Genomic DNA, 24,493 nt, shown 5'->3' with positions numbered 1-24,493 from the left:
CCTCTGTGTTACGGCCCACACAAATTTCCCTTCCTACTTTCACCACTGAAACAGAAAGCTGGCCTCCATCATTCACCTTTCTTCATATCCACAAGCAATAGGAATGCTTGCTTACTGTCCCCAAATACATTGAGCTTCAGTACTACAGCACTAAACATGCTGATCATTGCAAGAAGAATCCCTGGAATACAGAAAACCTGCAAGTTCAGTGAAGATGATAGATTTCCTCTGCTGCCTGAAGAGAGCAATGATATATAGCCACTATTTAAATCCTGCAAAATAAGTTACTTTCTGTGTAACGCAGGATGTTTTCAGTGGAGCAAATGTTTCAGATGCTCAATCTAACATTGTTGGGTTTCTTAGCTGGCACCGGCAGTACCTTTAGACATAAAGTAAAAGCTACCTGAGCAGCTCCTGATGTGGACTAGTCTAATCTTCAGTTCCTTCCTCACATATATAAATGTCATCTGGTGTGGGATCCACTTAGGAGGGAATCTTTCTTATTTGAATAGCTTGGGTCTCCTGCACTTTTTGGCCTGTTGACAAGCTGTACATTTCCAGAGGTGCTGTAGTAGGAGTTACTCTGAGATCCCGATGCCCTTGAAGAAATTCCAGTTTCTGCTTCCTGATATTTGGAATGTAGTTATATACTATATATGACCTTAATTCATAAGCAAATTATGACTTGTCTCAAGCGTAATTTTGTTCTTTACACACTTGCATTACTCATCTCCCAGGCCACCTTCATTGGTAAGCTCCTTCGATTGAAAAGGAATCTTTTCTTTCTGTGTTGCTAGTTTTCAGTCAGATCATCTCATGGACCTCTCAGCACAGGTCTGAGTGCTTTCTCCTGGGAGGCCATGGCAACACTGGAGTGAGGGACAGACAAGGCAGGCTCATGCCAGTCATTTGTGAAATCCCATCCTCAAGCACCTAGAATGACAGAGGTTCCAGGATATTACATCCTAATGGAAGGATGCATTTATTTGCTACTTTGAGTTAGGTAAAAAAAATGCAGCCATTTGCTTTGTGCGTTGTATAGGAAGTTTAAGTAAATGCTTAAATTCAGAGCTGGTGACCCCACTAATAGGGTTAAGCACCCACAAGTGCTGCAACACTCTGCATTTATCATCTCCAGCAATAAGTAGTGTCAAATCTTCATTTAGTGAAACTTTGAGTTGTTTCTGATCATGAGGAAAGGATGGACAGAAGAAGTCAAGTCCCTCTTGCCTACCTCAGTCTTTACGTGTAATGGTCTAATAAATCCTCACATTTTTATGAAGGAGCATTACAATAGTAGGCTGTTGGATACGCTTTGCTGGTAATGGAAAATTGTCATATGAGGATTCTTGCAAATCCTTTAATAATTTTGCTCAAGCTGATTTTTGGAAGTTTGACTTATCTATCACAGAATAGTTTCAGTTGGAAAGGACCTTTAAAGCTCATCTAGTCCAACCCCCCTGCAATGAGCAGGGACATCTTCAACTAGATCAGTTACTCAGAGTCCTGTCCAACCTGACCTTGACTGTTTCCAGGGATGGGGCATCTACCATCTCTCTGGGCAACCTGTTCCAGTGTTTCACCACCCTCATCACAAGAGAATTCTTCCTTATATCTAGTCTGAATCTACCCTCTTTTAATTTAAAATAATTACCCCTTGTCCTATCGCAACAGGCCCAACTAAAAAGTCTTTCTTATAAGCCCAATGTAAGTATAAGCGTAATTATATATTAATGTAAGTATTATATAATAATATAATATGTAATTATTATATTAATGTATTATATATTATAAGCCCAATGTAAGTTCTTGTAAGCCCAATGTAAGTACTGGACGTCTGCTATAAGGTCTCCCCGGAGCCATCTCTTCTCTGATCATTTTTGTGGCCCTCCTCTGGACCCGCTCCAACAGGTCCATGTCTTTTCTGTACCGAGTACCCCAGAGCTGAAATACTCCAGGTGAGGTCTCACCAGAGTGGAGCAGAAGGGCAGGATCACCTCCCTCGACCTGCTGGCTGCAGTGCTTTTGATGCAGCCCAGGATACGATTGGCTTTCTGGCCTGTGAGTGTGCATTGCTGGCTCATGTCCAGCTTTTCATCAATCAATACCCCCAAGTCCTTCTCCGCAGGGCTGCTCTAAATCCCTTCATCCCCAGCCCGTAGAGATATTGCGTGGGGATTGCCCTGATCCAGGTGCAGGACCTTGCACTTAGCCTTGTTGAACTTCATGAGATTTATGTGGGCCCACTTCTTGAGCTTGTCCAGGTCCCTCTGAATGGCATTCCATCCCTCAGGCATGTCAACCGCACCACGCAGCTTGGTGTCTGTCATTTGCAAACCTGCTGAGGGTACACTCAATGCCACTGCCTATGTCAGTAATGAAGATATTAAACAGTACTGATCCCAGTATGGACCCTTGATGGACATGACTTATCACTGATCTCCATCTGGACACAAGCTGTTGACCACTACTCTCTGGATGTGACCATCCAGCCAATTCTTTATCTACTGAATGGTCCATCCCACAAATGCATTTCTCTCCAATTTAGAGAGAAGGATGTTGTGAGGGACTATGTCAAAGGCCTTACAGAAATCCAGATAGATGACATCTGTAGATCTTCCCTTGTCCACTGATGTAGGCACTCCATCATAGGTGGCTGTTAGGTTGCTCAGGCAAGACTTGCCCTTGGTGAAGCCATGCTGGCTGTCTCAAATCACCTCCCTGTCCCACCAAGTTTCAGAAATGGCAGCTAGTTCATAGCTTTCTAGCAGCACAGTGGCTTCCAACTCCTCCTGTTCATTGCCCATGCTGTGTGCATTGGTGTATAGGCACTTCAGCTCAGTCAACTTCTTAGAGGAGCACCCCTTAATTCCTTTGAGGTATTTCACTGATGTTTCCCTGTTGGTTCCTATTACCTCAGGACCCCCTGGCTCATCTCTGTAAGATTTCAAGCATGCTCCAGTGTACCCAGCAAGTCTCAAAGGAACAGGCTGAGGGCCCTTGCTAGCACCCCATCCCTCTAACCTTAGCATGTCATCCCACGGCTTGTCTGTCACGGGAGAGCCTGATATTATCCCCTTTCCCCTTCGAGCCTAGTTTAAAGCTCTGTCAATCGATCCTACTGGTTCCTGGCAGGTATCTCTGCTTCCCTGGCCTTTCCCTTCCTCAGGAACCCCCCTGTGTGCCAAGATCTGCCATTCTGCTGCAGGCCGGGCCAGCTCTGGAGCAGCTTGCATCAACAACATTCAGAAAAAAATGCTGTTTAATTTTAAGTAACTTCACTCTTGTCTGGAAGTTGGTTGATTGCATATAAATAGAAAATAAAGCTCTGGTTTGGTGGGGAAGGTATTTTGATTCAGTTAAGTACCCACCTCTCTCTCTCAGAATAACTATTTTCTCATGCTCCTTTTTTTGACAAAACATTTTCAAACCAACCTCCCATCTTTCTGAAGGAATGACAAACACGCCCATCTGGCCAATTCACCATTTAAAATAAAAATACATAGTCCTGACTGATTCAGCTACAGTTAACTCAGCTGAAACGCCTCTGTTGATGCTGCTGTTACCTGGACCACAGTTTAACGGTGACTTCATTAGCTGAAAGAGCAACAGATAGAGCACAATTGATTCAGCCCTTCCTACAGACACCTCAAAGGTCTAAAGCCATCCTGCATCCCAGGACTCTGAGCAAGCGCTGTGGCTCATAAACTGCACTCTGCATCTTGATTGATGCACATCTGTCAAGAACACATAAAAATCAGAGAACATTTACTTTTCATAATCTGATTATTCTTTCAGAGTGAAATGCTGGAATTTGCTAAGGCTCATAAGATTACCAAGTTATATAGAAATCGAGAAGGATGAAGTTTTCACAAATGGCTCATTCTGCCCCCTTTTTTTTTTTTTTACATATGCACATTACAGAAAAACGTGCATTTAACAGTGCTAACACCCTAAATAACAGCACTGATTAAATCCAGAACACTGTATGTAGTGCCTTTTTTGGGGGGAAGAACATTAACAAAAATTGGCAGTTCTGTATTCTGAGGTAAATGGTACTAGTTTGTGTCTCTATTGCAAGTGTGGGCCCCATACACAGAACAAGCAAGTCCCAGCCACTCCCGTCCACCTCATGGTCAATCGTTACATCAGCAGTGTTGGCTCTGATGAGCATTCCATGTTGTATTTTCTTTTTTTTTGGGTAGTTCGCAGTGCATACTCCCTCTGTTGTGTATAATAACGACACATCTTGAGACTACTTTTTTTTCCTGACAAGAAGGGGGCAAAAAGACCTCTACGAGGAGACATCTTTAACGCGGAACACGTTGGCAGCGCCACCCCCGAGCGCTGAGAGCGCGAAGCCGGCTGTACGCCTGCCCGCCCGGGAAGGGCCCTTCCCACGGGCCGGGCGGGGCCGCTCAGCGCCGGGACACAGGCAGGACCCCGCTCCGCGCCCGCGGAGGCCCCAGGTGGCGGGAGGCAGCAGCGGCGCCAGAGGAGGCAGGCAGGGAGGCAGGCAGGCTGGCAAGCAGGCAGGCAGGCAAGCAGGCAGGCAGAGAGCCTCAGCGCCCCCCGAAGGCCGTACGAGGCTGCCTGGCCTAGGCCGGGCCGCGCCATGGCCGCCATAGCGCCGCTACGTCTCTCCGAGCCGCACCGAACGTCATCCCCCACTACGCTGCGATTGGCAGAGCGCTCCCCTGGCGGCATTGGTCAAGGCTGCCCTGCCGGTCACGGGTTGGGCAGCGGCGCTGACGACTCTGTTGCGTCTCAGTTCGCCGGGCCTGTGATTGGCTCAGGGCGCCATTATAAAGTTCCGCCGTAGACACGCGCCCCTTTTCCTCCCTGGCGGCCCAAGGTGCTGTGTCCTTCAGCTGAAGCTAAGGCCGTCCACCCCGGCGACTGGCACCGCGCCCCCACCATGGCCTCCGTCTCCGAGCTCGCCTGCATCTACTCAGCCCTCATCCTGCACGACGATGAGGTCACCGTCACGGTGAGTGCGAGCCCGGGCCCCGCCGGCACAAGATGGCGGCGAGCCGCGGCATGGCCGGCAGCGGCGCGGGGCGGGAGGCGGCGGGGCCGGGCTGGCTGCTGAGCGCTGCTGTCGTTGCAGGAGGACAAGATCAACGCGCTCATCAAGGCGGCCGGAGTGAACGTGGAGCCGTTCTGGCCGGGCCTCTTCGCGAAGGTGAGCGAGAGGGAGCGCCGGGCCGGGGGGGCCGTGGGCTGGCCGGAGCGGGGGTGACTTGGGCATCTCGGGGGGAGTGAGGGAAGAAGGCAGGGGCGGCGGGAAGCGTGTGGGGATGGCGGACATAGGGACACCGCGCCGCCTCTGTCTCGGTGTGGGGCCTTCTGGGGGCAGATCACAACCAAACAGCGGCTCACCGGTGGTGATGGACCCCTGCGCGTTTAGTTTTGAAATGCCACCTTTAACGAATATAAAAAGCAGTGAATTATGGTGACTCCGCTGGCGGCACCGAGCTGGTGAAGCAGGCTGCTCGTTTGTCATGCTGCGGTTTCATTGCCACACTCATGGTATGACTTTGCAGGTGCACAGGACTGAAGCAAAGCTGCCCCACACACCCGGTGTTAACGAGGCTTTACTGGTGCTTGTTCTCCCTAGGCTCTAGCCAACATCGACATCGGAAGCCTGATCTGTAATGTAGGAGCTGGTGGTGGTGGTGGGGCTCCAGCTGCAGCTGCTCCTGCTGGTGGTGCTGCACCTGCGGGTGGTGCTGCCCCTGGTAAGTGGGCTTCTGGGTCCAACGTAGCAAGCTTCAGCTGGAAGAAATTTTTTGTTAAAATGCTACTCGTTACTAGCTTGAGAGTCAGCTTGGCTCTTCCATATGCACATGAGTCTTCTAGAGCCAAACAGACCCTCATTTTTAGAAAGGCTGGAATTGCACTTTGAATCAGTGTACAGGATTAGTGTTACCTCAGAATTAAAGCTGATATTTCGGTATACCATTAAGATCTCCTCTAAAGTATTTCAGATATGATAGAAATTAATTTTGAGGGCACAAACGCACTGTCCTAGCAGGGGAAAAACTAGTCACCCTGGGTTGTGAGCTTAGCTTGTTGGGATTGCTCAGATCTTGATGTTACAGTCATTGTCTGTGAAGTCTTTAGTGGCATGTGACTTTTATGAGCTGATAAAATGGAAAAATTCTGATTCCTTTCTCCTTTTCTAGCTGAGGAGAAGAAAGAAGAGGAAAAGAAAGAAGAGTCAGAGGAATCCGATGATGACATGGGCTTTGGTCTTTTTGACTGATTAGTTTTGTACCTGCCTGTAATAAAGAACATTTAATTGTACTTGTCTCTTATGTGGATGCATGTGAAGGGGAGTGGATGAAGGATGGCCAGGTTACCTGTAGGTACCAATACTGCTGTCATGGCATGTTAAATGAGGGTTTTACAGCTTTCCATGTTGGTTCTTCGTAGTAAACATAGGCAGAGTTAGAGCTCCCAATTGCATTCATAGTGCATGGACAAAGGTGGAAACGTAATCCCAGCGAGCATGGCATATGCTAACAGCTTGGCAAGTACAGGCTGTGGTCATGTAAGTAAAAGTGTTATGACTTGGTACTGCAGCCTCTTGCCTGCAGCATGTCTCGTTAATGCTTTAGCAACAGTGCAGCTTCCAGTACTGTGTAATTGAACCTGTTCAGTGGCAGCTGAAGGCTGTGGCACAGCAGGGATGATGTGTGTTTCACAGCAGAGGACAGTTGTTGACCTGAAGGGTGGGGAAAAAGGCTGCAATTTTCAGCTGGAGAGGCTGTTGGAGGCTAAAGCTAGTATTATTTATTCATGAGTAGATACAAAACCTAGCCTTGGTGCAAAACTCAGTCTGCTTTTTAATTGTAAGGCGTGTAATTTTTTTGCCTTTCCAGAAAAAAATTAGAGCATCTCTGCAAACTGCTTTGAAGGGTGGGCGGTTAAGAATGTGTAACTTTACACATGAAAGGAGTCACTTAAGTCTGTTACTTTTGAACAGGACTTTTCCAGAGCAAATGAACAAGGTAAGGGCTTTCTCATGTGTATTCTAAAATATTAAAATTATGCATTAGCAAAGTGTATAAAGACTCCAAAATTGTGTGGGAGGGTTGTTCCACTTGCAGATCGAGAACTGATGCACTCTGCACTGTCCCATCTTCCCACAAAACTGGAACTCATTTGTTTTTTGAAAGGTGCAGACACCTGTGGAAGAATTTAGTTCATGCAACCCCCTGCAGCTGATGAGAACTCTACTGAGCTTCCAAAAACCATTCCTGCAAACTGCTCAACTGCTCTATCCCCCCACCCACCCCTTTTTAAAGAAACCTTTCCCTAGGATTTAAAAGTCTAAAAGAATCTAAAGAGTGACACCAAGTAATTTTACAAGTCACTTAGCTGGATGATAACACTTTGTTCCCTGTGCTCCATAGTTGGAGGGAAAACTGCTTTCTGGAAGCCTACTTAAATCTTGGATTTTCTTCTTGAATGCCTCAAGTCCTGCATAAGTGAATTCTTAAAAGCTTGCAGATTAGGGTGGGGACAAAATTCCAAGCAGAGGAAACTCGCAATAGTTTCTTCTGCAGCACACGCACACAGAGAATAATATAGGCAGAACTTCACTGGTAACACCTTTTTAATAGGTCAAAGTAACTGTACAGTTCATTATATTCTTCCTGAGAATAATTTATATCCCTCAACAGCAAAAAGGGAGTGTGGTTTTTATTTTAACAGAACAGATGGCATAACTGGAAAACCAAGGAAAATCTAATTACACTGCTCTACTGTAACTCCTCCCAGGCAAGATAGACAAAAGGATGGGTTAGTTAACTACAGTGGGTTTAAAATATTCAACATGGCTTTAATCTGTCTTTATAAATTATATAAAAATGGGGGACATGAATGGTTACAGAACTCCTCTAAATGCAGCTCTGAATTGCTCTGGTACAAAGCAGCATTTTTGCTTCCAAGGAAAACAACATTGCTACAAAAGAACTGGCATGTTATTCTGGTGGAAAAGATGAGAGTTTTCAGTTGTGTTCTACAGCTAGTTCCAAACAAATGCTTCACACATTCACATAAAAGTAAAAGGCAGGAAGATGAAGAGGGCTTTAGTTTGTCTTGAAATGACTGAAGTCTTGAAAATATAGCTTTTTATTCTTTCTCTGTAAATTGTGATTAGCATATTGCGACATAAGTGTTCTAATAAAAAAATTCCAGTCTGGATAGTTCATATACTGTGGGCAAGAATTCTCAGCCCTGAGGTTTCCCCGAATTCTTCACTTCACAATATCTTTCTCTGATCTGCTGCTCCAACAGTTTTGGCTCCGAGACCATAACCCTGTGGCAGCTCTAGGCTAAGCGTGTCCCATGCGATGGTATAAAACTGAAGTGTGCTCCATAGCTGTGATTTCCCGAGGACTTCTGTACAAACTTCATCTTGTGATAATGCCACTTTTTGAATCCCAGACCAGCTTGGCTTTATGATAAAAACTTACTTGGTTAAACTTTTGTAATGAGAGAGAACCAACAGCTGTCAGTCAGGTCTGCTGAAGCAAGAGGCGCTGGAAAGCCAGGACTACACTGGGTTAATCCTCACTGCTGGTGGAAGGTGAAATAACATCCTTTCGCAAGCAGAATTTTTAGACTGATGAAACTCTTCCCTCAGTACTTAGTGCGGTCTGGACTGGCTGATCATTTTCAGTCTGGCTTGATCAATAACATCCAGCAAGTTTTTTGCATCCACAGCCAGAGCGTGAGCAGCGGTGAGCATTTGCTTTTTGTACTCCTGCTGCAGGCTGGTCATGACGTACTGCTGTGCCAGTTTCATCTTGTTAATGAGCTCGGCCAAGTCGGAGTTCAGCAGCTTCTGTGCCATCTCAATCTGGAACAAGAAGATTCAGTCAACTCCGTAAGTTGTTAGAAGCATTGCACCGGTGACAGTGATTCTACAGAGCAATGGCGCTATCTACCCTCCCTCGACAGCCCCTGCTTGTGATTTCCGATCGAAGCTGGGGCTGTTTCTGTGGACACTGCGTGGAGCAGATGGAATTTCAGCACCGACTGCTCTACGCTGTGTGGGGACCAAGAGCAACCTTGTCAGCTGCCGAGTCGCCCGCTGTTAAATGGCACCAAGACCTAAATCACCAGTAGTGGATTTTAACCCATGTCTTCGAGTTAACACCTTGTTAGAGGTTTCTAGGTCATCACTGTTTTAATTACTATTATTAAAGTAGCTCTGAAAAAAACAGGTCAAGAAGCTGGATACAGGTTACTTAACCACGTAGCTAAGTCAGGATGATTCTCTAAGACAGCACTTAAAGAACCATTCTCTGGCTTTCTCATTATCGCACCCATTCAAGGTTTTGGAGGAAAATGGGTTTACTCCTGACTCGTGAACTTCACTGAAAGATCTCAGTCACTTCTCATCCAGAAGTAGGTTATTATGGGATATCTCATCAAAACCTCCCAGCTGCACTGAGCTGTGCTCATTTACCTGTTTAATGACTTTGCGTGCAAGCTGTAATTTAATGAAAGATTAAACTTGCGCTAAGAAGTTCCACGTAAGCGCTGCTAACAGTTGTTATGTCAACTTCATTTGTGTGCGTCTTGTATGCTCTTCAATTACATCCAGTTTGAGTGTCTTCACTTAAATCAATACAAGCCTATGTCTGCACAGCAATTGGATTCTAATAAAATTAATTTCATGAAGAATTATAACCTGAGAGCTCATACTGCTTAGTGAGTCAAAACATACGCATATGCGAAGAGGGAGCCGAGACATGTCCAGACAGCTGTCCTGGCTGAGGCTAACGAATCGTAATGACTGCGCGTCAGATGGGGGGACCTCTACGTACCTCTCTGTGGGTGCTTGCAGGAAGCACTGGGAGGGTTTCATCTACTGTTGCCAGTAAGGTTCTTAGTGCCAAACCCACCTCCTAAGTAAAAAAAAAAAATTAAGGAAATAAACTTTAAAAACTTGGAATGAATGGATAAGAGAATTGTGAGAGTGCAGGAAGCAATAGATACTTAATCCCTCATCTAGATAAGAAGGGAGTTAGAACATGGCTTTAAAATCCCACCTGCAATTCTGTGTTTCACCATCAAAACCAGATGGCAAAGGGTTAATAAAAAGAAAGGTTTTTCTTAAAATAGTGAAATGTGGAGAAGATAGCGCACAACTGCCTGCCCCTGGATAAGCACAGGCAAACTGGGGAATAAAAGCACCGCTGCCCACAATACTGTTAACAGTATCCAAAGCTCCAGCCCTGTGACCACAAGTTACCCCCCTGCAAACACAAAAAGCTTTTCTACTTCCAACTTTCCAGAAAGTTTCTCCTACGCCACTTGAAGACCTCATTCAGGAGAGAACTAAAACACTGATTTTAGGAATTGCCTCCATACCTTTACCATGGGTACGTACTCCTCTGGCGGTGCTGGCTGTATTTTACTGGACATTTCTATGACCGCTTTCACCAGCCCGGTTACATTCTCGTAGACTTTGTCGTTTGAGCGGTCCAGGTTGGCCGTAGGAGGAGGGCTGATTTCCTGTGGCTGAATCTGGAAGCAGAGAAGGGTTGTTGAGCCTCCTGTCCCCAGCAGATGGGGCTCAGCAACTTCCCAGCCTCTGCAGACAGCCGGGAAGGTCTCATACTCCCAACCGCCTCCCGCCCCGTCCCACTGGGTCCCCTGTCCTGGCTGAGCACGCATGCTCCCAGATCTGAAGGAAATTTCCTTTAGTTCTTCTGACTGAACCTGATCTGTGAAATGACACAGGGGAATTTTTACCAGGATTTCCCTGAAGAGCTTCCAGTATAACTCCCACAACAGAGAAGAAAATAATTTGAGGAACGAGGAGTACAGAGTACTTGACACATCTAAGTGGTTCACTACTGATGGACAAGTTCGACTGCTAAGGCAACAGGTATCAGGTCCCTTGTTCCAGAAAGCTGTTTTGTGCTCCAAAACAATGTCCGAGTACATAGTTAACATACTGACATAGTAAAGAGAGAATATTGCAGTACATATTACTGTTTCGTTAGTGAAAATTCACAGCAGATTAAAAAAACTGGTGTCAACCGGTACAAGTGGGAAACACCAAATGTTTTCATACAATTTGTTTCCAACAGATCAGAAAAAAAGCCCCCAGTGTTAAAAATCCTGTAGTCTTTACTCAAGCAAAACTTTCATTGAGTCAGATCTGTCTGGAGTTAACTCCATGACAGACCGAAATAATCCTGGGCCAGAAAAGAAACAAAACTTTGAAAACTTCCTCTGTAAGGTCCTCAGTATCTCTGCTCCTGAACTGTAAAACTACAAGCATCCCTGTTCCCTGCAGTTCTTCGCTGCTGTGGGATGCCCAAGGAACCACCTAGTGGGAGCAGAACGTTAAAACATCGCTTGTTTCCTACTGGTCACACAGCAGCCATCCACCCTGCTGATCTGAGATGGCTTATGGCACTTCAGCCCACCACCACGCTGGGTTACTACTGGTTCTTACAACTGGTCCTAGCTTCAGAGATGTTTCATTGGAAGCACCTGAGATACTACACTGATGAGCGAGTCCAGACCCTCCAACTACCCTGTTGGGAGCAAGTCTAGAGGGCCACAAAGATGCTCAGAGGGCTGGAGCACCTCTCCCATGAAGACAGGCTGAGAGAATTGGGGTTGTTCAGCCTGGAGAAGAGAAGGCTCCGGGGAGACCTTATAGCAGCCTTCCAGTACCTGAAGGGGCCTACAGGAAAGCTGGAGAGGGACTGTTTATCAGGGAGTGTAGTGACAGGACAAGGGGTAATGGGTTTAAGCTGAAGGAGGGTCGATTTAGATTAGATGTTAGAAAGAAATTCTTCACTGTGAGGGTGGTGAGGCACTGGAACAGGTTGCCCAGAGAAGCTGTGGATGCCCCATCCGTGGCAGTGTTCAAGGCCAGGTTGGATGGGGCTTTGGGCAACCTGGTCTAGTGGAGGGTGTCCCTGCCCATGGCAGGGGGGGTTGGAACTAGATGATCTTTGAGGTCCCTTCCAACCCAAACCATTCCATGGTTCTATGATGAAATTACAAAATACTTAGATGAAACTTTGTCCAAGGAAGGAGTGCAGGATTTAGTGCATGGTGATTCCATTTTGTTGCATTTCTCTAAGTGGGTACTGACACCTATTACAGAAATTCAATCTAGTGTATCGATCAGAAAATACTTTAGGAAAAAGAACATTGTAATTGCCTCAGTCACCAGTAAAAGGCTGCAATTCTAGTTGGTTTCAGCAATCGAGAAGTTAAACGGTCATCTGGCAAAGTCACATGCAAAGACATTTTGGAATAGGGCACGTACACACACGCTCACGCACTGCTTACCCTCCATGGCTATGGTTGAGCAGAATGTGGGGGAAGGTTAAAGAAATTTACCAAAAGAAGGGAAAAAAGAAAAACAATATTAATAAAACTCAGCAGGAAAAAAAAAAACCAAACCAAACCCAAAACATGTGTAGCAATAAGAGACCAGTTAAAAAGCCTGCAACAAAAACGCATCCTCAACAGTATTGGCAGTCATTCGTGTTAGCTCTTGGCCCATTTGTTACGGAAGCACCGTGTGCTGGCAACCTGCTGTGCACCCGCGCAGGAAGTGGAAGTCTTTGCCATGCACCCATGCTTTCTTTTTACTAAACACATGGGGAAGAGATCATGCAAAGCTTGACAGGAGCAAGCCAGTTTGGCGAGCAGCAAAGTGGTGAATGGAGTAGAGGGCCTCTGCAACGGTGGGAAACATGTCCTGCGCAACCCTGGTCCCTTTATACAAACAATCCAGTACTCAATAGATTTAAGAAAATGTTGCGTTAATCTTTCTGAATTTTTTTTTCTTTAGAAAAAGATACGACGTGAAATACAGGGTCATCTAACTGTGCAGCTCCTGTTCGCGATGATTTATCACAGTCGTGGCTAAGAGCTACCAAGAACTCATTCTAAATGGATTATACCCAACCCACTTAATTCCTGAGGCCAGGCCCTAACATTGCAAGAGTACGGACATCTGCATTTCTTAACACTCAATTTTTTTTGTGTATATACACCCAACATCAACAGTATTGCTCTGCAGACTATGAAGTCAGAAGTTTCTTTGTGTGGACTGGCTGACTTTGCCTCAGCAAGTAACAGAAACCACGTATTTCCTGGTGCGTGCCCTAAAGGCTCCCGAGGGCAAGCAGTTCAAATCCTCTTAATTTGTATTCTGCAGAAAAAGGAGACTGAAATGGGACTCTCAAATGAGTGTACAGAAAAGGGAGTCTGAAATGAACCCCAAAGCATCTTCAGTTTAGGACTGCAGACTCAAAGTAGACTATACGCTATCAAAAAATAATGGGCTGTTTTCTCGAAGGGGCATAAAACAATCCAATTTCAAGAAACTCTTGACAGAAAAAACAAAATCAGCCCTTCTTTTCTACTGAAGAAGCCACTTAGTACACAAATCTTGTTTACTTGTTATTTCTGATGACTTCGGCTGCTAAGGTTTGTTTGTTGTCAAAAGGATGTATTTCAGAAAACATTTTTCATGTTCCAGTATCAGCATTTAGAAAGGAAATTTTAGAGAAGCCAAGTTTACACATCTGTTACTTCTTTTTGACATTTTCTGAGGTTTGGCAGCTTCAAAAGCACTGGCATCGCTTTATAATAAATGATCCTGCTCAAATTCACCACTGCTGTCTATTTACGATGTTTCTTAAATACTCCAATAATCTCCAAACAAGAGAGCAAGAGTGAGACAGGCAAGGCAGGGGGCTGAGATCGATTTGTGCTAAACATATTGCTTTGATGGCAAGTTCTGAATTTCACGGTCAGATGAACCGCATTTTTTCCTGTATTTTCTTCAACTACCTAAAATAAATGTCGCTTATCACAATAGCTGTGTCTACTACAACATGGATTCCCGCTCTTTACTACAGGCTTGGCAGAGCTCAGATTAGCAGGAGGTTCTCCTTCTGCGAGGAGCTGTACTATTAGCACTAGGTGCTGTATTACAGTAGGGATTGCCCTGGTGTGTTTGCAGAAGCCTGTGCTCTAACGCCGACCCCATTGTTCTCCTCTCAGGGAACAGCTGGAGCAGAAATACATCACCTCCCTGGGCGCTACTGATGGCATCAACTGACAGAACAGGAGCAGCAGGAGGAGCGATCCTGCTTTAACGCTCTGGTCCATGATACTGTCGTCAGAACAACAACAGTCTTTGTGGAGGGGTATTTGTCTAGCTGCAAAGGTTGTGAAATAATAAAATGGCGATGTGTATAGATCAGCTGCATTTCTGTGAGAGTATTACTGACAGAGAATTCCCAACCCCTGTTGGGAATTAGCTGCTGGAAATTGCTAGCAGCAGAAACAGCTCCACTGGTTCCCCTCAGGAGGCCCCGAGGTCACTCAGGTTTCTGTTTCCTGAAGATCAGAAAGGTAACAGAGTCCCAAAGGCAGGGAACCACACCTAGAGGCACGATTTTAAAAGTGACTGACATACTAAGGAGCAGTTCCATTGACACCAGCTGCAACAGGGGACAGGACGCTGTGTTTCACAGCACCCTGCAGCATCGCTCTGCTAGAAAACTGTCAAGTTTCAATTTTGGTTTTATTACCTATTTAGTGGAGATGTAACAACACATTAGAAAGTATCTCAATCACAGGTCAGACAGCCCATTTCCCCTCTTCCCTTGTTCCCCCAGAGCTAGTAGGGTTTGAGGAGCCTTGGTGCTGCAGCAAGAGCTTTTTGGAGCATCACAGTTCAGACATGTCTCACTTCTCTGTGACCGATGACAGGAGACTTTGGTAACTGGGAACCCTGGCTGTGCTCTTTTCTGCTTAAAAAGGTGCTGAACAGGGAGGATGGGTTCATACGGAAGACCTCATATGATCTTCGAACTAGAAATAAACTCACCTGGGAAAGGTTCTAGGTGAGTAACATGCTGAATCACAGTAATGCAGGATATGAGCCTACCAGTTAACTCCCCACTTCCCTGGAGAGCTGCCAGCGCATGTTTGCCCCATGACGACATTTACTTGGGAAGTTTAGTGACTTTTGCTTTCCATGGTCCCTACTCCAGGAACAGCAAACTATCTCGGAGTGGTAATGTTTAATTTTCTGAAGCACATTTCATGTGACGCTGAGCAACGTACCTTCACGCCTTCGTTGTAGCTGTCCACAGGGCTGTTCAGGCTTGCAAGGCTGCCCAAGTGGCTGGGGGCTCCAGGGCGGGGAGGTTTCTTTGGTGGAGCTGCGTGATCTGGTTAACAAAACAATGTGCATTTTAGAGGACTAACGTATCAGATGTGCCCTGCGTAATTTTGGTCTGTCAACACTACAAAGGCTACACGTGCTTTACTGTACTAGCAGAAGAGATGTGTATCTTTATGTGTCTTACAGTAAATCCATTGTTTGTAGGAGCTACACCTCAATCTGTATTCCTACTGAAGCAATGCAGATAGAAAAGGTTGTGGAGTTATTCAAGTTTTTCTGCGATTATGAGAACACGGCTGTTTTAGTAAGATACTTCGAAAATTCCTTCATAGGGCAACTGCTACTCATAGTATACCTACCCCAAACCTGAGAGGTACTTGCCCCTTTGCACCTCAGCTGAGTGCCACACATGCTGTACATGTCTGGGAAAATCAGACTTCTCCATGGCAAAAATCCTGGGTGTGATTCCCTTTGAGATTGAGAAACCTAAATTTAGGTGTCTACTTTTGTTTTACATGTCCGAACTCCACACACGGTGAAGTCCTACACAGTGACTCAGCTTCCTGTAGACACTTCCCACCTATTGATGAAACACTTTCTTGGTTTTGCTGACTACAGCTCTGGGGACTGCACAGGGAATTCAAACACATAGTGCACCGAAACACCTACGTGTAGTTATCTGGAATTGAATCCACCCCTTGTATGAAAATACCGGCAAAAAACTTTGTTCACCTCTGCTGCTAGAAGAATCAAGGATTCAAGATGACGGTATATGAATTTACTGCTTACCTGGTTTACCCACAGGCTGATATATGTGCTGGTTACCAGCCTACAAAATAAAATACACAGACTAGTTATTACAGTGCTCACAACTTTCATCAGCGCAATCTCAAACACAGAGAGTAGCCAGTTCTCAGCACACTTCCCAACAGTTAAAAACACATCCCCATTCACTATCATTAGCTGAGGTCCTAACTACAGGTGTATTACTTATAGAGGAAGAAAAGAATTTTCATTTATTTTATATCACTCACAACAGCCCTGGCGTCTACATTACCATTTATCCTTCATTATCCATCAAATGTGGTGGTATATTCACAATCATTTTTAGTCTGTATTCAGAGATCAAACTGTAGAAGTCACGGTGGTGAAGAAGAAATGGCAGTGCAACAATTAGAAGACTAAGGTAGTTCTGCACTGCTGAATGGTTTCCATAATGGTAACGCATTTCTAAGCTGGTTTTGTTGCAAAGCTCTTCATCAAGGTCAATTTGCTTATTTATCTGAAAGTATTTAATAATAGATTGAAGTGAATTTCCTTGTAATTATATTTATACAGCCTTCATGCCAACCTCAGTCGCCGAGGCGAGCAGCTCCGGTACCGGCATGATGGGCAGCGGAGAGACCCGCCAAGAGCCCGCAGCTCATGTGACAGCGGCTGACAAGGGCAGGGCCAGGAGCAATGGTGGCCAAGCCTCAACACCTATCAAAGAAACCCCTGGGGAGCGCTAGTGACCAGGAGTGCCTCAAACAGGGCATGGTGTGGCAGTCTGTGCGGCAGTTTGAGCAGGAAGGGTGCTGTAACTCTGCCAGCTCGACCAGGGAGCAGTGGTATCCATCCAGCAGAAGGCCATGGCCTCTCTAAACTCTGCACCCACCCCAGCTGACACAGCTTCCCAGACAGAGCTGTGGTGGGAACACGCTGCCACCCAGGTGTCAGGCTGCAGGCTGTGCCCTGCTCTTACACCAGTACAGGATGGCAGCAGTGAGCACACCTGTGGGAGGTGCAACCAGGTGGAGGAACTCCTCTGCTCAGTGACAGAGCTCTGGGAGGAGGTGAGCAGGTTGAGGAGTATCAGGGAGAGTGAGAGAGATAGACAGACTACTGGAACCACACCCCACCTTCCCGGGGACAGGCCCAGCAGGCAGGCAGGACACGTGATTTGGGGAAACAGTCTAGGATTCCCTGTCCTCTCTCTGCCTAGGAGAACATTGTGACTTAAGGGACAAGGGCCAATGGCGACAAGTTCCTGCCCGGCGCAGCAGGCACATCTCTGACTCCCCCACCTTCCCAGGTGCCCTTGCATAACAGGTACGAGGCTCTGCAAGTGGAACTGAACAATGACGAGGACAATGGTCTATCTAGGTTGCAGGTGTCACCAAGGTTAAGTTGGCCTACACCCTCCATCAAAACTGCTTCCATAACAGAAAAAAAGATGGGTCATTGTCATAGGAGACTTTCTTCTCTGGGGAACAGAAAGTCCAGTATGCCGACCAGTCACAATTCTTAGGGAAGTCTGCTGCCTCCCTGGGGCTCAGGTTAAAGATGTGATGAGAAAACTTCCTACCTTAGTAGGGTTCTCGGATTATTCTCCATTATTGATTTTTTTCATGCAGGCAGCAATGAAGCTTTAATAAGAAGGCCAAGGGCGATCAAGAGAGACTATAGGGCCTTGGGATGACTGGTTAAGGGATCAGGAGCACAAGTAGTGTTCTCCTCTCTCCTTCCAGTTGCAGGGAATGATGAGGGAAGAAACAGGAAGACTCAGCAGATCAATACCTGGCTCCACAACTGGTGTCACCAACAGAACGTTGGGTTTTTGATCATGGGTCGGTCTGTAAGACACCAGGCCTGCTGGCAACTGATGGGGTACAGCTGTCTCAAAGGGGGATAAGGATCTTTGTGCAGGAGTTAGCAGGGCTCATTGAAAGAGCTTTTAACTAGGTTTGAAGGGAAAAGGGATAAAACCTGGCTTGCTAGGGATAAGCCTGGGGGTGGCACACTAATGTTTGAGGGACTGTGCACTAGCGAGGTCCTTTGGTCAGCTCCATGACGTGCTGAGTACACTGGAGCACATCTGAAATGTCCCTGTACTAATGTGCACAGCACGAGGAAGAAAAAGAGGAGCCAGGAGCTTTGGCCCAAGTCCCAGAGCTGTGACATCATGGGCATAAGTGAAACCCGGTGGGATGAGCCCTGTGACTGGTGTGCCGTGATGGACGGTGACAGGCCCTTCCGCAGGGATAGGCAGGGCAGGCGAGGCCGGGGGTGGTGCTGTACGTAAGGGAGGGGTTGGATTGTATGGTGCTTGCAGTTGGAGACAACACGGTTGAGAGCCTCTGGGTAAGGATGAAGGAAAAGCAAGTACAGCAGATGTTCTTGTGGGAGTCTACTCAGCCAGGTGTGAGACCTCCCAGCCAGCCAGGACGACACCACCAGTGAATTATTCTACAAGGCATTAAGGGATATCTCTAGATCAACTGCCCTTGTCCCTGTGGGTGATTTTAACTTCCCAGACATCAGCTGGGAATATCATACAGTGGGCACAAACGGGTCCAGGAAATTTGTGAAGCTCATTGGAGATAACTTCTTGGTGCAGGTACTAAGGGAACGGACTAGGAAAAGTGCCCTCCTAGATTTGTTGTTTGTAAACAGAGAAGGCCTTGTGGGCAAGTGGTGGCTTCTCGGTCACAATGACCACCAAGTAGTGGAGTTTCAAATCGCTGGAGATAGGAGCAAACCTGCCAGCAAAACTTTGACCCTGGATATGGAGAGAGCAGACTTCAGGCTGCTGAAGGAGCTAGTTAGTGAGGTCTCCTGGGAATCTGCTTTTGAAGGTACTGGGGTCCGTGAATGCTGGTGGCTTTTTAAGAGCCATTTCTTAAGAGCACAGGAGAAAGCAATTCCAAAGTGCTGGAAGTCAAGCAAGCAGGGCACAAGGCTGGCTTGACTAAGCAGGGACCACCTTCTAGAACTTAGGTGGAAAAGGAAAGTGTACAGACACTGGAAGCAAGGACAGCTGACATGGGAGGACTACAGAGATGCTGTTCGCCACTGTAGGCAGAAAATTAGTGTGGCCAAAGCTCAGTTACAGTTCAAGCTGGCCAACACTCTGAAGGAAAACAGAAAGGGCTTTTTAAAATATGTTAACAGCAAAAGGAGAATTGGAGCAACATCTGTTGCTTGATAAGGTTGGTCACCTCACAAATAGAAACATAGACAAAGTGGAGACTTTTAACGCCTTCTTTGCCTCTGTCTTCAACACTGATGATGGGCCCTGGGACCCCCGGAGCCCCGTGTTGGAATGATAAACTCCCAGCCAGCTCTGAACTTGTTTGACACTTGCTGCTCCAGCTGGAGGCACATAAGTCTCTGGGGCCCAATAAGACTCATCCCAGGGTACTGAAAGAGCTGGCTGATGGTACTGCAGGACCTCTCTCCATTCTTTTTCAAGGGTCTTGGGAGTCTGGAGAGGTCCCAGTCAATTTGAAGTTGGCAAACGTTGTCCCTGTTTTCTGGAAGAGTAAGAAGGCAGGCCCTGGTAATTACAGGCCTGTCAGTGTCCATGCAGTGCCTGGTAAAATTACGGGAAGGTTATTCTGGGAGTTACTGAAAAACACTTGAGAGGCAACGTGGTCATAGGCAGCACGGGTTTATGAGGGGAAAGTCCTGCTTAACTAACTTAATTTCCTTTTATGACAAGGTCACCCATCTAGTTGACCAAAGGAAGCCAGGAGATGTGATGGCTTTGGATTTTAGCAAAGCTTTTAATATTGTCGCTCACAGTATGCTCCTGGACAAAATGTCCAGCACGCAGCTAGACTAGTCCATAAAACGATGGGTGAGCAATTGGCTGACAGGTAAGGCTCAAAGAGTTTTGGTAAATGGGGTTACATCAGGTTGGGTTGGTGGCCAGTCACCAGTGGGGTTCCTCAGGGCTCAATTTTAGGGCCTGTGCTCTTTAATGTCTATCATCTATAAATGATCTGGACACAGGAATCAAATGTACGTTAAGTAAGTTAGCTGCTGATACTAACCTAGGAGGAGCTGTGGACTCCATTGAGGGTAGAGAGGCCTTCTAGAGAGATCTGGATAGCCTAGTGACCTGGGCAATCACCAACCGTATGGAATTTAACAAGAGCAAGTGCCAGATTCTCCATGTGGGATGGGGTAATCCTGGGTATACGTACAAATTGGGGGACAAGAGGCTGGAAAGCAGCCCCATGGAAAGAGATCTGGGGGTGTGGGTCGATGGCAAGTTGAATATGAGTCACTGGAACAGGCTCCCCAGGGAAGTGGTTACGGCACCAAGCCTGTCAGAGTTCAAGGACTATCTGGATGATGCTCTTCGGCATATGTATTAGTTTTAGGTGGTCCTGCAAGGAGCAGTTAGACTCAACGATCCTTATGGGTCCTTTCCAACTTGAGATATTCTGTGGTTCTATGAAAGATGAAAATCTGTTTGGTCTCAACCAAATTAATACTTTGCACAAAACTTGCAGTTGTTGTGTCATAAAAAGCATTACAATCCCAACCGTCACATTTTAGGCAAGCGTATCTGTTTAAAGGAGTTTTCATTGCAAAGTAAAACACTGAAGGCAGGCAGAATTTAATAGGTCTAGTACTGAAACTTCTCAAAAAGGCATTAATTTATAAAATAAAGACCACTTTCTGCAAAGTCAGAATACTTCTTTGCATCAGACCTAAGGAAGCTGTTTTTTCAACACTTTGAAGATGACATTCAGACTGCTTAGAATTCACTTTTAATGGTACAAAAACACAGTATTTGCTTCAATTCACCTTCAGCTCTGGATAATGCTACCATAAATCACCACCTAAAATGTTAATTCATTAACTTTCTTTTCTGACCTTTTAAACAACTGTTTTTAACATCTCACATTCTGTATTTTCAGAATCACACCCAGGTAACAGAGGCAACAGCAGTACACTTACTATTCCTTAGCTTCTAACTCCACTGTCACCTCATTTCAGTGAGGACACCAAGCAACCTGCCCAACAGCACGCAGAAAGTCTGCAGGACATCCTCCAAACTGAACCAAGAAGCTCATGCCTTGACAACTCATTTTTCCATTAACAAACTGGAGGGATACTCATGATTGTAGTTCAACATTTATTCAAAGCTTCAGCCTGGCATTTTTAGAAATTCATGTTATGGTTTTAAAATTACAGGCAGAGCCGACAATGGCTCCTATAGTTAAGGTTGCCTGGCGCTTCACGAAGCCTGCTTTCAGCTGCTCAAAACTTTGCCAAATTCTAACTGCGTGACCTGAAAATTCCCACACTAACGCTCGACTTCAAGCTAACTTCTATCAGTGTACTGTGGAAAACTGTGGCAAGAAGCACAACTTTCAGAAAGTAAGGTTCCATAAATGTGTATCGCATAGGGAGAAATCAGAACATCATCTACAAAACTTGTAAGAACTTCCATCAAGTGAATGCTTTAAAGCAGAAACGTGATGGCTAGAAATAAAGGAGCATATTCACCCTGCCTACTCCGAGTCTGTAACTACAGACTTGAAAAAATCAAATTTCTCTTTCAGGAACCAGGAGTAGAAATAAAGATCCAAAGTCCTGAAACTCTTGTGCTGTCACCATGAACCTCTAAAACCCACTGGCCGATCATTTCACACACTGTCAAACGGCTGCCCTCTATAGTTAGAAAAAACCATCTGCTTTCTGCCAGCATCATCAGTCAAGACATTAACTTTGATTTGTGTTGTTAACCTAAATATTTCAAATCTGGTAACCCTGGGGGGAAAGAAAAAGGGGGGAGGAAGGAGAATAAAATCCCACTAAAACAATTCTTGCATTTTTACCGCCAGAAAATGGTGTATTAAAAGTATACGTCTAAAGAACATGCACAAAGTTATACAGCCGCGTGCTCATCAGCAAGGAACTACTAAAATGCATGTGATAACTTTTCATCTGCACCTTGAACACGATTGTGTATTACTCCTTCTCCCTCCCAGCATCCCTGAACTGGGCAGATGCTGCTGTTCCGAGCAGGAATCAGAGCTGCTGTGCTTTCTGCTCCCGTTCCAACTACCACAACAACAACTACTCAAATAAAATGTTACTTTGTGGGGAAGACGTAAATGACACCTCAGTGAACTGGATTCTGTTCTCACCACTGTCACAGAAATCTCTGTGTTACACTGGACAATTATTTAATCGTAGTTCTCCTAGAAATGACTACTGCCTATTTCTCATCCTCTCGATGAGAAATTGAGGCTGACTCACAGACATTTCCCACTGCAAATGAAGTCAGTCAGACTTATGTTCTGAATGTATTAAGAACTATAAAAATGCGAAATCAAATTTTCGAACTGGAAATGTAGTTACCACAAATTAGAGTCTCTTTTAAAACTCATTTTGTCAATGATCACTAAATGTTTTCTTCACGCTCTTTTAAATGGGGTGTGAAATTGTACTACCTCGTCTGGGAAGCCAGGACTTCCCCTACAAGCAGTTTGGGATCTGGGTGTTGTATTTTTTATTCTAACCCCAAGCAGTCGCGCTGAAATCAAGCAGCAGGCAGAGAAACCAGCTGGCTGCAAGAAGCTAAACTTGAAACCCACTGCCACTGACAGCCACCTGAATCGAACCTCTGACATGACTTCAAAATCTCCAGGTTATCTCAAAGCATTGTCATGAGCAGCACAAAATGCAGCAATACTTTACTTGCTCTTACATAAAGATGTAACAATGGCAAAGACATAACAATAACTAAAAGCCTTCTCCAATTTCGTGGAAAAAATCTTAGCAGCTTCCAGGCATGTCTCTAGAGACCATGCTGCAGTGTGTCATTAATATACTCATTCATGATTGTACTTTGGCTGCAAATGCAGGAAAAGTCCCTAAATTCTTAGGCAGTGAAGAAATACTCAAGCCAAACTAGGAGTTTACAATTGCATCCCAAGTGAAATAGGGAAGTGAATTTAAAATATTAACTATTTTAAAGGTGCTGCCTGGGGACAAACGGTAGATGAAGCATCAGGTTTCTATCATTAACAGTCCCTACCCTAACCCCCCCCCCCATTTCGATCAGTATGATTCACAGATTCCAATGGCAATTAAACAATTGGAGAGATGTTTTTGGTTAAACAGACAGGAGTTAAGCCAGTAAGAAAGAATACCACAGCTGCAGCTGTTGTCTGGCAATAAATGAATGGCTATGGGGTTTATTGCATTTGTTTCATAGCGGATCATTTCCCCCAAACAGATTTCTGGGTAATACAATAGTAACATTTACATTCCTTGTGAGAAAACCCTTCAGATATTTAAACAACTGCAGAAGTTATTTTAATCCTGCTTCCTGTTGAAAGAACTTTCAGAAAACTATCCACATTTTTAAATAAAAGGTCCAATTATACAGCACACAAACATTAAAAAATTATTGCAAAATATCTGTGGAAACATTTTAGTATTTGTTACAAGAGCAGCTTCAAGAAGAAAAAAAACAACCCAACAAAACCAAACCCCAAATCCCCCAAACTGCTGCATGAACAAGTTTGCCACGGCTGCTGTTCCCACAGAAGCTGAGCCTCTTGGAAAGTTGCAGAACCATGTAATAATAGTGGAAACATTTAGCAAAAACTAAATCATCTCCCATAATCAAGACAGCGTACAACATGTTCTACCAGGAAACCGGAGAAAGAGTGGGGAGATGAAAAGATCCCACACATACTTACTGGGCCCTGGAGACTTCCATCCTCTCGGTCGATGCTGCTTCTGGAGAGCCGCACATCGGGTTTCTAAAAACAAAAATTAAAATTTTCATTCTGTACTCTGCTTACCGATTCGCGCGACCTAGGCTTAAAATCATTATCGAGACAGAAAAATACTGTTGAAAATTTACACTGACAAATACAGATGTCATTTCATTCCAGTCTACACGCCCCCGCCGCTGCTGCGACTACGCGCTTCTGCAACTGCAGCTACTGAAACTCCGGGCAGCCTTCTCGACTGCTTCTTAACCACCCGTTCTCAGCGCATGAGTAAAAATGCTTGTTATAAATATTGATAGTACCATTTCCCTAACACAACACTGAAAAACCTGCATTTTAATTTTCTCAAAGGCAGCAAAAGTTGGGGATTTTTTTTTTTTTAAAAAGTTGCTTGCTTCCCAGCAGCAAAATTTCGACCACGGGATGAGAAACGCTGCGCATTAATTCCCGCTTCCTGCCCGAGGACGGCTTATATGTACTTGGCTCCCTCTCCAAGCCTGCAAATGGGGCCAATTATTGGAGCTTTTTAAACACTGCATTTGGATACAGAAAGCTAATAAAGACATCCAGATACACTATTCTCCTGACACAAGCAACAAACGAATTTCCATTTTCTGTATTTTAAGCGAGACAGAGGAACCCGGGACTCGATTGCTTTAAAAAGTAAAAATAAGACCACACCATTTTTTTTCACACAGAAACCGCTCATTTTTTCTCATCTCCCCAGAAAATCCAGGTATATTTATTTTTCGAGGACAACATTCAT

The 24,493-nt window shown here is 45.3% G+C and overlaps 2 protein-coding genes across 22 annotated transcripts in view; one reads left to right on the top strand and one right to left on the bottom strand.

Moving 5' to 3' along the window:
- Window positions 1-4,806: 4,806 nt before the first annotated feature.
- Window positions 4,807-6,309, top strand: RPLP1 (ribosomal protein lateral stalk subunit P1). Its single transcript, XM_054814497.1, has 4 exons — window positions 4,807-4,990; window positions 5,111-5,185; window positions 5,621-5,741; window positions 6,189-6,309. The coding sequence occupies exons 1-4, from the start codon at window positions 4,919-4,921 to the stop codon at window positions 6,266-6,268; spliced, it is 348 nt and encodes a 115-aa protein (XP_054670472.1). The 5' UTR covers window positions 4,807-4,918; the 3' UTR covers window positions 6,269-6,309.
- Window positions 6,310-7,606: 1,297 nt separating this feature from the next.
- The window catches only part of PTK2 (protein tyrosine kinase 2), a 224,137-nt gene continuing 207,250 nt past the window's right edge, over window positions 7,607-24,493 (bottom strand). For 20 of the 21 annotated variants that reach the window (XM_054814477.1, XM_054814476.1, XM_054814479.1 and 17 more), the window contains 6 exons: window positions 23,692-23,754; window positions 15,989-16,028; window positions 15,139-15,245; window positions 10,393-10,548; window positions 9,846-9,926; window positions 7,607-8,872 (listed from right to left, as the gene is read on the bottom strand). In XM_054814477.1, coding sequence (XP_054670452.1) covers window positions 8,660-8,872; window positions 9,846-9,926; window positions 10,393-10,548; window positions 15,139-15,245; window positions 15,989-16,028; window positions 23,692-23,754 — 660 coding nt within the window. In that variant the 3' untranslated portion in view covers window positions 7,607-8,659. Of the gene's footprint in view, window positions 8,873-9,845; window positions 9,927-10,392; window positions 10,549-15,138; window positions 15,246-15,988; window positions 16,029-23,691; window positions 23,755-24,493 lie in introns of those variants that run through there. The other variant, XR_008575651.1, reaches the window with a different exon arrangement.

The sequence above is a fragment of the Grus americana genome, chromosome 2, assembly GCF_028858705.1.
Source record: "Grus americana isolate bGruAme1 chromosome 2, bGruAme1.mat, whole genome shotgun sequence".
Classification (NCBI taxonomy): Eukaryota; Metazoa; Chordata; class Aves; order Gruiformes; family Gruidae; genus Grus; species Grus americana.
Note: the sequence above shows the minus strand (reverse complement) of the source record. Positions and strands in the feature narration are given on the sequence as shown.

Bases quoted from the DNA above. Each gene is read 5' to 3' on its own strand.
- RPLP1 (XM_054814497.1), top strand. From the start codon at position 4,919: ATGGCCTCCGTCTCCGAGCTCGCCTGCATCTACTCAGCCCTCATCCTG. The intron at 5,186-5,620 runs GTGAGCGAGAGG...TGTTCTCCCTAG, and splicing joins GGCCGGGCCTCTTCGCGAAG to GCTCTAGCCAACATCGACAT. The intron at 5,742-6,188 runs GTAAGTGGGCTT...CTCCTTTTCTAG, and splicing joins TGCGGGTGGTGCTGCCCCTG to CTGAGGAGAAGAAAGAAGAG.